The following is a 13,198-nucleotide window of genomic DNA, read 5'->3' as shown; positions in this document are numbered from 1 at the left end:
TGCAGAATTCCAACTGACAGCAGTGGAAATTCTGTATGTGAAACAAGTGTAAAAATACACAATGAAGCACAGTAGTGTGGAAAAAGAGGAGAAGCCAGGCCTTATTTTCTAATAAATAAATGTTTCAAAAACATTTTCAAAGCAACATGGACTTGGTTATATTCCTATGTATCAAGGTCTGCAGTGACTGATTTTACACAATAAGATAAGAAATAGCCTTTGTGATTCTGGAAGTTGTGTATATTTGGCTGGATTTGTCCCTGACTTACTTCTAACGCTGTAATTAGTGTTTCACCCCTAACAAAACTGTTCATTTGTTTGCTTTTCAGCCAGAATCAGTTTTCTCTCTATACACACACATGCAGTAATTTGTATACCTGGAATTCAGAACAGTTCAAGAGAAAGGAAAAAAATCTGAGAATGCCTTTTGTTTGTAACAGAAACAGAAGAATAAGAAAGCATTGCTTACAGCTTCACCTGGGAGACCTCTTGGTCCAACTTCCCCATCTTCTCCCTGTTTTTGTACAAAAGAAATAGAAGTTTTAGAAAAAAAGAACATGTATCATGACCATATTCCCATTACATGAGGATTGACTCCAGATTTTACTGTGTAAATAGCAACTTACTCTTGATCCATCTTCACCAGGTAAGCCAGGAGGTCCCTGTGGGCCACGGTCTCCCTGTAGAATGAGGGAAGTCATTAAAATAATACATCTGTTGCTGAAAATAATAATGGATGGGAAGGGAAATTGAAACAAATGTGTTAGCTGAAGTCTGATGTGTCAAAACATGTCTTGACACAATAATACAAATCTGTAGGTTATAGTATTCAGTAAAGGCTTTTATAACATTGGTATCAAAACAAATGAACATTATTGAAACAATGAACTATTTGTGTTTGTAAAATTTCACTCTGTAACTGTTCTTGGCCCCAGAACATACACAAACTACTGCTACAAAAGGCAGTTACCCACATTCTCTTTTGTCTCACTGGCACCTTCCCCCTTCCCCTACACAATGTATTACTGTCACTAAAATAAGGCATGTGTACTGAGGTCAGAAGTAAATAAACCAATTGCTGGGCCCTGGAAAACACATAGTGAAGTTCACTAACCACCTTTCAGAACCACGCACCCTGGCACCAGTCACTGAGAGCCTTGGGACTGATCTGTCTGAGGCTTTGGAAGGCAGCCAGACTTCTACACTTCCCCTCAGACCTTGGGGCTTTTCAAGTCTATATATGCAGATCCTCAGTAGATTCTGGACCACACTTTTAGGATTTATTTTTCTTTCCCCATTTCTAAAGAGAACTAGTGTGCTACATAGCTCAAACATCACTGACTGACCTCTTTCTGGGCAGCAGGTTTTTAGACTGTAGCTTCCTTCTGGCACTGGACAACAACCAAGTATTCATGCTGTTCTCCTTAATTTTATCAGTGTCTCCAAGGAGCCTGACCACTGCTGTGGATCCTAGCAGAGATATATGGAGTCACTTTTTAGTGGCTCCATTCTTTACTCTTTTCAAACTTTCCTAGGGAATTTTAGGTAACTTGCTCTCTTATTGCAGATATCTAAATATTAGGGATGTCAGGATTTTATTCTACTGCCTTTCTGTTCTCTGTAAGTTGGAGTTGTCAAAGGAGAGAAAATGAAATGCTGTGAACTGCACTTTCATACCTGTAAGATGAATTAATACAGCGGTTTCTATATTTTGCTAAGTTTTGGAACTACTCAATGTGATCTGCTGCTAGACCATGTGTTTTTCTACATGCTAAATGACACTCCTGAAAGATGACATATGAGACATATGATCTATGCTCTGGCTTCCAATTAATATCCAGGTGAAGATTGACTTAAGCTTTCAAATATTGAAATAGTTCATCCCCTCAAGGGCTACTCTTCTTGTCTTGCAATCACATGGCACTTAGAGTTAGATTAGGAGCTTGTATTCAGTGTACTAGTATTGTCATGCAGTAAGAACAAAACTTCCTATCATTATCAGCATTCTCAGTTATTCAATTCTCTAATACGTTCCTTCAAATGTTCTCTTAAAGCCTGATTTTTTTTCCTTAGTGTCATGGTTTAACCCCAGCCAGCAACTAAGCACCACGCAGCCACTCACTCACTTCCCCCCCACCCAGTGAGACAGGGGAGAGAATCAGGAAAAAAATGTAAGACTCATGGATTGAGATAAGAACAGTTTAATTGAACAGAAAGGAAGAAAATAATAATGATAATAATAATAACAACAATAATAAAATGGCAATAATAATAATGAAAGGATTGTAATATACAAAACAAGTGATGCACAATGCAACTGCTCACCACTTGCTGACCAATGCCTAGTCAGCTCCCGAGCGGCAATCCTCCCCCCGCCCCCCTTTCCCCAGCCAACTTCCCCCTGGTTTATATACTGGGCACGACATCACATGGTATGGAATATTCCTTTGGCCAGTTTGGGTCAGCTGTCCTGGCTGCATCCCTGCCCAGCTTCTTGTGCCCCTCCAGCCTTCTTGCTGGCTGGGCATGAGAAGCTGAAAAATCCTGGACTTAGTCTAAACACTACTTAGCAATGACTAAAAAGATCAGTGTGTTATCAACATTCTTCTCATATTAAATCCAAAACATAACACTATACCTAGACCAGCTATGAGACAGAAAATTAACTCTATCCCAGCGCAAACCAGGACACTTAGACCTTTTGTTTTAGTATATACTGTCTTGCTTTTATACTGGAGAAGGGTCATGCATCTAGTAAATCTAAATAAGAAAAGTTCAAAGTGTTTGATGGAGGCATAACCTCACAGAGACATCCAACTTGCCACTCATAGTTCAAATATGACTAATTCTAAAAGTACTCCTAAAGCTTCTACTCTAAAGTTATGGGTTTTCAACATCAATTATCTTACAGTTGAAACATAACTACGACAGAAAAAGTGTTTCTTTGTCTTTCTCTGCTCTTTATTGCAAGCCAAAGAGAACTGAATATTTGCATTATGTGCTGTCAGTATATATGAATCTGAAAAGCTACACCTATCTGACCTGGCTTTGAATTGAGCTGCTTTCAGAAAGATCATAGTTTGTACTTTTACAGAAGATTTCCATAGAAACACGAGAATGCAGTGATTTTTAAATAGTGGAATGAAAGAAATGATGAAAAGAAGTCATTATTTTCATTACTATTTTGCAAATTTCAACCCAAATTGATTCTTCTATTTTAGCTTTTTAAAATTTGTTTAGGAAATATGAAACAAATAGAATATTTGCAAAAAAAAAAAAATATTAACTTCTTTATGACTTGGAAGTCTCCACAGACAGACAATTCTAGTATTCCAGGTTGGAAAGCAGACACACATTCCCTGACTGAATCAATTTCTGCTCAGCTTTCAAGTGTAGTGGCAAGAGCTTAATGTCTAGCCCCCTCTGCTGGTCACCTGCCAATCAAGCTGGATTTCAATTAAGTGATGCACTGATTGCTTTACACTCTAAGAAAAAGGGGATGATGAAAGAGGATCAAGACATTTCTGTATGACACTAGAAGTTCTTTTCCTACTGCAAACAAAACTCAAAAGAGTATCCTTAGATGCTATTACAAAGAACTACATCACAGGCCAGTAGCCAACACAGTTGAGATTTTCTGGGAAGCAGAAGGGTGAAAGCTATAATCATTCCTTGGTCATCAAGCTTTAGTACATATGGGAGTGGTTCTGCTGACATTCCCACACACTGTTTCTTTTGTTGGTGCATTGCACTTACCAGGACAACAGTAAGGGGGGTACATTCAGTAGAGTATGCTGTTACTAGCATCTACATTTGGGGTATAATTTCAAGCAGAAATCCCCTGCTGTGATTATTTCTATGCTTTGTAGGGAAAGATGCAGTCTCATCCTATAGATTGGTATGACATAAGGAGCAAGAACATTAGTTGTTTTAAATATTACTTTGTTTTCATAATTTATTGACCTGACTCTGATCTTTCTTTAAGCTGCAGTTGTTGGAATAAGCCATACTAAACAATTCAGTTTGCAATTCAAATATTCAAATGCATTTTTTGAGCAAGCTTTTCAGCAGATTAAAATCTGTGATGCTCCTGACACAGAAACTTCAAGCGAAATTCCTTTTCCTGTTACTATTTCCTTTAACAATCACTTTAAATCCAACAGGCAAATCCCTTAACTAAGAAAAATTAGAGGAAAACCTAGCTGAAGATGCGATCTGAATTGTGAAAATATATTTAAATCATTAATATATATATATGAATTGCTGTCTGTTGATTGATATTACTAAAATATTTCATAAGGAATATATTACCTGCCAATACAGATATTACTCTGTTGCATGAAAAGCTGACACTCTGTTTTAACTTTCCCCATAGTCCTTAGTGCTATTCTTAATGAATAGTGCATTATTTCTGTGACAGTATCAATTTGTTGTTGTACAAATATACATGTTTTTCTTACCCTGTTACCTTTGTCACCAGGGAGTCCAGGAAGACCATCAAATCCTCTGTCACCCTAGGAAAGAAGAAATCACAGCTTTAGTAAATGACTATTACATTCTGTATTACTCTGAATAAACTGTGCTTTGCCTCTGAAAGTTAATTTCTACCCTTCCTTATATGTACACTTTTGTTATTGAATGAAGCACATGAAAGGGAGCACATAGATCAAATTCACAAAATTTTCATCTATGCATTAAAGCAAGAGAAGATGCCACACCAGCTTTTTCACTGTGCTGCAATTATGCTATTTATAAAAAGAAGTCTACATTGAAATGAAAAGCTTTATTCTAGCTGCACTTTGCTGTTGCAAAACTGACTTTACTATTACTGATACTCTGTAAGTAGAAACTGACTCAGAGAGATAGGAATCATGCCCCAAGAATCAAGTTACTTCAATGTCAGACTACTAGCCATTACCATTAATTACCATATTTTAAATGGATGATTCATTCTCAGCTCTTGCATCTGACCGAGCTATCTGAAACCTCAGTATTTTCACTTGAAAGAAGAATTTGGGGTTGGCCTGGAAGAAACTGTGGTACCTACATAAAATCTATCTAGCCCATTCCAAGACTGAAATAAAGCCTCAGGTCTCATTATTATTTACCTTTGCTCCAGGTTCTCCTGGCATTCCTCTGGCACCATCGGCTCCAGGACGTCCCTGAAAAAACCCAAAGGGGCAAACATTTTAAAATGCAGTGGAATCAGTTAATATTTAAAAATATTTAAATAGAAACTATTTACCCAGAGCAGGATTGGTCCATATGCTACCTACCCTTTTGCCAGCTTTTCCACTTGGACCAGGGGCACCTTGAACACCACGAGGACCCTGAATTTAAAGAGTGTAATTCTTAGAATCACATGTATGTCAGCAAAAAGCTAGTTAAACATCTCACCTCAAGAACAAGATAAGATTTTTTTTTAACACAAAGCTGCATTTTTTCCCAGGAGATGGATTCTGGTTTCCAAATTCCTATTAGTTTTAATAGAACATGGGCATCCAAACTGGCCTTAGCACTTACCAATTTTAATGCTAGTTTTCATGAGATGACACTATACATGGCATAACTGGTCCTTTTAACATAAAAGCTTCTTACATTATTTTCATGGCTTTGAAGACCTCAGTCCCGTGGTTTGAAAACCCTTCTTCCTCTCATGCCAAAATTATTTTAGTCACATAATAATTATTTGATGAAAACTAAAGAGTGCTTATTTCCGATCCCTAATTCATACACAAACGTGAGTTGTGCTGGTAAACACCTCACGTGCTGTCTTAGCTTTACACAGCACAGTTTTAACTAGAGGGAGACCAAATTACCCCAAACTGCAAAGCCTAATTCCACTTTTCAAACACATGTAACTTTCACTGACAACTGCGTGGGCATATGTGTCTGTGGAAGCTTTCTCATCCCCCATCCAAATGCATCTTCTTCAGGTGAAAATAGCAATGGTAAGGACTAGCCATCCAAAAATAATGAGTAGGAAGAGACAAAATACTAAAAATGTAAGTAAGCAAACTGGAAGACTGACTAGCTGTTCAGAGTGCTTTTTTGGTTAATTGCTTTATTTTTCTTCTGCAAATATCCATGTGGAGTTTTAAAACAGGCACTTAATAATGTAGCAAATCCATGATACCACTTGAGATCTGGCAAAAGTATTGTTCCAGAGACTCCTATCATGATTTCTCATGATTTCTTTAAGAATCCCCCATTACTTTTAGGTTTAAGCTGAAAGATTTTAATGGGTTTCAGTGCTCTTTAACATCACTGCACAGGAGCTGATATAATAGTAAGCTGAGAAGAAAAGCATGCACTGATTCCTAAAGAGTTATTCTTGCTATGTCACGTCTTTCCTGAAAATACCCTGTTTAATTACCGACTAAATTAACCTCTCTCACCTTATGAGATTTAATAAGATCAGAGCCCAAGGTCATACAATTGCAGACTGACGTATGATTATTTAACAGAGAAAAGAGCCTGAAGTGACAATATTAAAACAAGTTTTCAAGTGATGACACTCTACATGTGATAATTATTCTTTGTTATATAAAAATTGTTACTTTCATATTTCAAAATGAACAATCAAGCTATTGCATTTAATGAGGATAGTACTGTAAAAGCTATTTTTCTTCAATTGCACATGGAAAGCATATCATTGATTGATTTCTTCTAAGTGATATGAATGGATTTTCTTAAAGATAAACTCATTCAAACATAACAGGCAATATTATTGTACCTGGGGACCTGGTTCACCACTTTCACCCTTAGCACCTGCTGCTCCGGGTCCACCCTTGATGAAAAAAAGCAAAACATATTGTTTAAGTATACAAAAAACTCTTTAAATGAATAAGTTATTTTCTATTTCTATACAGTAATTATGGGGAGAAAAAACAAACAATCCCCTATTTACTAAGGTGTGTGAATTCACCATTTGAATCTGCAGATATACCCTGATATATCATTGTCTAGACACTGGGCCTAACTATGCCAAAAATCTTTCTATTAGCAAAGAAAACTCCAATTGATTTGCATGGGATCAAATATAACCCTTTGTTCTATATTAATATTTGAGAGCTAAAGATGAGCACAGTAAGAACATAAGTAAGGAAAATGGGAGTGCATCCGCTGTAGGGAAGGCAACAGAAATGAAAGCCACCTCTTTTTACGTTTATCTATTTCTGTTGTACAGAAAATAACGGCCTCAGAGTTCAGTCAAAAAATGACTACAGTCAATGAAAAATACAGTCTAATCTTGTAATGAACTTCAGCAATGTTTTAATCAAGTTTTTTGTGCATCTGGCCCTGAAGAAGTGAAAAAATCTATGTAACTGCATCTCTTTACTATCATTAAATGATGACACAGATTTTCAGAGTAAGTTTTACTCATAAACAGACCTAAACCAGATCTTCATCCAGGGTAAGATACTGTACATGGAATCTGGGGCAGAACTAGTCAAAGTAAGTTTATGTTTTATTAATAGTGGTCTCACAAAAATAGACAAAACAAAACAGAAAATTTCAACATGCTCACATAGAATACAGGCTCAGGGCAGGAACATACTGGAGTTTACTATTATGAGCAAAAGAATTTTTGCATTTCTGACGTCTGAAACAGGTCATGACCAAATGTATGTATTTAATATGAAACAAATCTTGCAGGCCTTAGAAAACTGATAATCCTCCTATATTCACCATAGTGACCATTCAAAGAAAGAAGTGGTCTCTTGGCTTGGCTTAGTGCTGAGTCTGGCATCCTGGAGTCGAAAGATTCCAACTGACCTTGCAGGTATTGTATCAAATCCTAAGCAAATTGAAAATCAGATCCCAAGCTGGTACTGGCAGTGGAGATAACAGTGGCTTTGGTAGGTGGTGACTGTCTGTTTGGGTTTCCCTGATGTAAGCTCTGCTTTTAATTAATATAATTGATTACACTTAATATCTGTAAGGCAGAAATTTATTTTTTATGCTATGTTAATTAAGCATGTGAACTCCAGACTCAGTTGAAGCTAGACCAGGGCTTTGACACTGCTATGTTTAAGACTTTTAATAACTGATACGTTTCTAAATGTATCTTATTGGCTACTAACATAATTTAACAAAATACAATTCATATTAAGAGTAAAAGCTCCGACTATTTCATTCTTAAAATAAGCTGGGCACACAAACAATTGACAGACCAAGAATCTGTAGCTGCTTCTGGAACTGTAGGCCGAAAATGTTGCCAGGTCAGAGAGCTGGATTTCTAGAGCCTCCTAGTGGCTTAGAAGCAAAAGAACTATTAATATTCATTTGGTGGACTTTGCATACAGAAATTCATGAAGGCTTTTAAAACATGAAAGCATGAGTATAAGGCCAGGTTATACCTCAGCTAAAGGTATACAGCCCAAATTATAGGTCATATTATACCAGTCTTTACAGATATATTCCTTGCTTACAGCAGTTCTATAGTTATTTTGTCTGTACAGACTGAATCTTATCCTGCAGGTCTCTTGGTTCAAATACACTGCTGGAAATAGTGTATTAGTTTGTTCAATAGACCCAACATGTTTGACTCTTTGTAAGTATTGCATACCTAATCATGATCAAACAGGAGTCTGTGAGCCAAACTGCTTGGTAGCAACTATTTACTTTGGAAGAATCACTCTAGAAAAGAATTGCTCTTGTACAGGTCTGCTTAAAAATACAAGTCCAGTAATTTCAGTTTCTAAGGTCCAAGTGAGATTCTGGTGTGATATTTAGCTAAAATTCACCTGAGAACAGTAAATGTCATCTAGATAAAAAGACTGGGTTAATGATACTAGCCAGTTTGGAGCACAGCATAATCTGAAACAGATTTTTTGATGCTATATGAAGATGAGGCAAAGCACTACAAAGCCAACCGAGAATAAAACTTACAACAGCTTTAGTATCACGTAGCTTTCAAGAGTCACTGAAGAGAACGTTAAGCTGCCAGGATAAGGGAAGAACATGATCCAGAGTATTCCTTATGCTCCCTAAAATATTCCTTCCACAGTATGAAATTATCTTATGTTGCCCTGGGTTTTCTTTGTTAATAAAAGTGGTCACTGGAGTGAATAGCAGCAAGAGTCATTGAGGCAACCTTTCAGTTGCATTGTACTGCTGTAGTTATACACAATGAAATGGACAGTAACCTGGCCAGTATTTTCTGTTGGTAATAGTAGGATGCTATACTCATGTTTGTCCATCTGCCTCTCCTGCTTTCAAACTAACAGACACTGTACATTAAGGAGGGTGAGGATGAGAGGGAAAAAGAGGAGGTTGGAAGGGGAGGACTTGGCTGTTACTGTTCAGCTATGGGCTGTTGCTGAAGCATCAAATTAAAGAAGGAAAGAAGCACAGAAGGGGAAGGAACCATATTTCTTATACTACAGTCCTACCACTTCTAAGTTATGACCAAATCTCCACATCTGCAATGAGTGGAAGGAAACTACTTTGGAGGAAAATGCTATTGCATTCTGAGGCGAGGATAAAACCAGGTGGCCTCCAGCAACTTCTGTTCCTGTCTTCTATGTAGGCTGCTGTAGTTGTGACTGGCATATCTCTGCAGTTACTTTATCTTCACACAATAAACCAATAGGAACTTGCTTCATCCTTTTCTTTTGGTTACCCAGCAATCACTTGGTTTCATTTCTCAATAGCAGAATTGTATTCTCGTCTGTGTTTTACAACTAGATGCTTGTCTGATCTAATGAAAAATGCTAACATCACTCTTTGTGTTCATCACCACAATGACAATATAAATAAAAATTATGGCAGACATAGACCAAAATTTAAGAGGCCAAATATTTGCCAACCTAGCTGTGCCATCACAGTAGACAAAATAACAGTTTCCAAATTAAGTGGATCTTTCAAACATAGATGCTGTACTAACTGTAGAAGAGAATTTCACTCTACATCAGAAGATAAATACAACCACCTGGGAGAAAGTTAGAAAAGACTAGTCTTCTACAAAGCTTACGATCTTGGCTGCAGCATTTTTTTATTTTGTATCATGGTACAGATGCTTTATAACAGCTTTTTGAAAGATGGTGAATACTAAATTATGCCATTTAGTAGACTATTGAGTCTGAAAATTATCCACTTCCTAAAAGAGGAAATTGCAATTGCAAGATTGTTCAGGTGGTTTTGGCTTGCTGAAATTCCTACCTGGTTTTATTCTTTCATTGTGAGTATTGTCCTTTTAAAGTGTTTGTAGGGATTACAGAAGCAAATGTATTTGTGATCAAAAAGTTGTTTCACATGTTATCAGAAAAACTGTTTTGTTCTACGTATAGACTTTGTACAAATATTAAGCTTTTTTAACATCCACAGGGCCATTTTCCAGATCATTCGGTATTAGCAGTCAAGACAAATTCAGGACTTTTCAGGATTTTTTCAGGATTTTTCATAAAAAAAAGACAATTCTTTTAGAAATCTGTATGGCTTTTAATTGCTTATAGGAATGCCTCTTAAGAACTTTCCACATTCAGCTTAAATAGTGAGCCAAGGTCAGTCTTCACACTCTTGCTTTAGTATCTCCTTCTGTAGAGTTTCATATTTACCACAAGAAATTTTATAAATATTATTATGGAGATGACTGACTGTAGAGGCATATGTAATTATTTATGTAAAACTATTCTCTAGTTTTGTAAGTCTACCAGTGTGCTCTATCCAAACACCCCAAAATCTACAATAAAAACCGATTTAGTATTCAGGTTGCATAGCAGACCTTGAATAAGAATACAAATTATGGCTTTAACTGTATCAGTATCTTTTCAAGTAAAATAAGTACAAATACAGAGGTGTAGGCAAGGCCAGAATGAGACCCATGGACTTGCGTTACTGTGTTCTTAAACCTGTGCCCCTGTTTTGTTTACATACCACAGGACCTGGTCTTCCAGTGAGTCCCATGGGACCAGGTGGACCTCTCATTGCAATCTGAGAAAACAAACAGAACAAAACAACAGGTATCAAGAAAAAGCTGCCAGCCAACATACAAATTCTATATTAATACAATTTCATAATGCATTAGCAAATAGCCCCTATCATTGATTCAGTTGTCAATAAGGATAAGTACTGTGATGAAATGATGCTTAGAGCTCTTTACTTCACATCCTGCATGATATAAATTGAAATTTTTTTGGAGCTGTACCCTTGTGGCAGTTTTGTTTGCAGGCTCCTTGTGCTCACCCTAGCTTGCTGAAGAATAGCTTGTGCTTGAGCTTCCTGGGCTGAGATTGTTGGGCCCTTCTCACCATCTCCACCAAAGCGGAACTGCAAGTATCAAAACAAGAAAAGGATTCAGAATTTATCAAATTAAAACTATACTTGTTATTTGCTGCAACTGTGTAAACCACTTCAAAGACACAGGGTCTCAGACTTTAGTTCATTCCACGAAGTTCAGAAGACTGCTGCATTGAGGCCACTGGATCCAGCATGAATACTAAATAATTGGTAATAGTTTAGAACTGAAGTGCAACTCTAATCCCTTATGAGCAAACATTTTCTTGATTTCATAGGATTTTGGTTTTCATTTTGTTTGCTGCTTTGTTTGTTTCAAAAAGAGGCCAAAATAGACTAATTGTCTGCAAAACCTCATTAAAAATATGTATCAAAATTAATTAATTCTCCCTACATTAGTAGCTACCCACAGAAAAATGCAATTCAATTTAAGGCAGACTTCAATTTGAAAAATGTTTGGTATCTAAAATGAAACAGTTTTGTGTCATTTCTGACAATTTCAAAATAAATGACAGAATAAATTTAAGTACTCATTCCTGCACTCCTGGACTGTTATTGTTCATGAAGCTGCTAGCAGAAGTTTTGCAACGTTGCAGAGACACTAAGCTGCAACAAGAAGCATGGCTTTCCAAAGGTAGGGCATAGGCACACTGGATATCAGGACCATGAATCTTTCATTGCCCACAACAGTTTGTACAGTTTGCCTACGCCCAGAGTTGGCACGATAACTGAGGTCTTTCTCCTGCAGTCATATTACTATCAGAATGGAAGGATTTTTTTGGAAAGTGATGGAAAACTTACTGCTTTAAGCCCCCACAAATGAGCACCTGACTTTTTCTAAAATGAGAACTATCAAGACTTCTATCATTTGAAAGGAGGCCAGGTGGTTTGTAGGGATCTTCATAACGTGGAATCAACCACATTTTCAAAATATTTTTCCAAGGAAAAATGCCTAAATTCATTGTCTTGCATCTATTGAAAGGGTGAATGCATTTTGATGTATTCATGATGATAGAGCCACACATCCCACAAAAGGTGTCTCCCACATGTTACTTGGTGTTTTGAATGTATCTCCATGACAAGGCAGTTTGGCACTGCCAGATTCAATTCCACATCTACTCCTTTATACCAGGATGGCTCTCAAGCTAGTGAGCAGGTCATCTGTTATAAAGGATAATGGCTTCTCAGTGGGGTTTATAACTGTGGAAAAGAAGTCTGGATGGTGGTTAAACTACTAGGCTGGAATTCAGGAGACCTGAAGCCAATTTCTTCCTTCCTGAGACATTTCTGTTTGACTTGATAAATCACTTGTGGTGAGACTCATTAACTTCTAAATATAAAGCTAGCGAGATTTTCTAAAGTGACTGATAGGTTAAGTATTAGTCCACACTTACTACCTTTAATGAAGCAAACTGATAAATTTTCCTCTGCTGGCACAGCAATTACAGAAGGAAGAATGATTTGGGAATAATTCCCCTGAGGATTAGTGGCATTTTTCCCTCAACTAATTACTGGTAAACAAATATTTCTGCTATACAGCCAGCTATGATAATAGAACTTGGTGCAAGCATGAGGTCAAAAACATTAGCTTATTTTAATAAACTTCCATTGATTGTTTCATAAATAGAAAATAAACTCCCCCAAATCATCCTTTCTTCATTGATACTGATGGAGTCCTGCCTCCTGTATCAGAACTGCAGCAATTACAGCTCTGAGACTTTTTACTTACTTTGCTTTACTTACCAAAAATACTGCCTCTTCATTTACAGATGGTTTATCAATTCTCTGGGATGGTAGTACTTATCAGATCTTTCACATACACACATACACTTAGGAATAATGAATTCCATGCACATAGTACTTTTCATACCACAAAGCTGCAAGATACTTTAACAGCTTTGGGCTTGTTCCTCCACCTGCTAAAACAGATGGTGTTTTGCTTTGACTCCAGTGGGAG

At 37.0% G+C, this 13,198-nt stretch overlaps 1 protein-coding gene across 7 annotated transcripts in view; it reads right to left on the bottom strand.

Annotated features, from left to right (window-relative positions):
• Positions 1-13,198, bottom strand: part of COL11A1 (collagen type XI alpha 1 chain) — a 164,824-nt gene that overhangs the window by 89,293 nt on the left and 62,333 nt on the right. For all 7 annotated transcript variants that reach the window (XM_069789477.1, XM_069789480.1, XM_069789478.1 and 4 more), the window contains 8 exons: positions 11,191-11,274; positions 10,882-10,938; positions 6,737-6,790; positions 5,277-5,330; positions 5,109-5,162; positions 4,461-4,514; positions 627-680; positions 470-514 (listed from right to left, as the gene is read on the bottom strand). In XM_069789477.1, the coding sequence (XP_069645578.1) occupies positions 470-514; positions 627-680; positions 4,461-4,514; positions 5,109-5,162; positions 5,277-5,330; positions 6,737-6,790; positions 10,882-10,938; positions 11,191-11,274 (456 nt within the window). The remainder of the gene's footprint in view (positions 1-469; positions 515-626; positions 681-4,460; positions 4,515-5,108; positions 5,163-5,276; positions 5,331-6,736; positions 6,791-10,881; positions 10,939-11,190; positions 11,275-13,198) is intronic.

This window comes from Haliaeetus albicilla, chromosome 8, assembly GCF_947461875.1.
Source record: "Haliaeetus albicilla chromosome 8, bHalAlb1.1, whole genome shotgun sequence".
NCBI classification, from domain to species: Eukaryota; Metazoa; Chordata; class Aves; order Accipitriformes; family Accipitridae; genus Haliaeetus; species Haliaeetus albicilla.
This window is presented reverse-complemented; position numbering and strand designations above follow the sequence as displayed.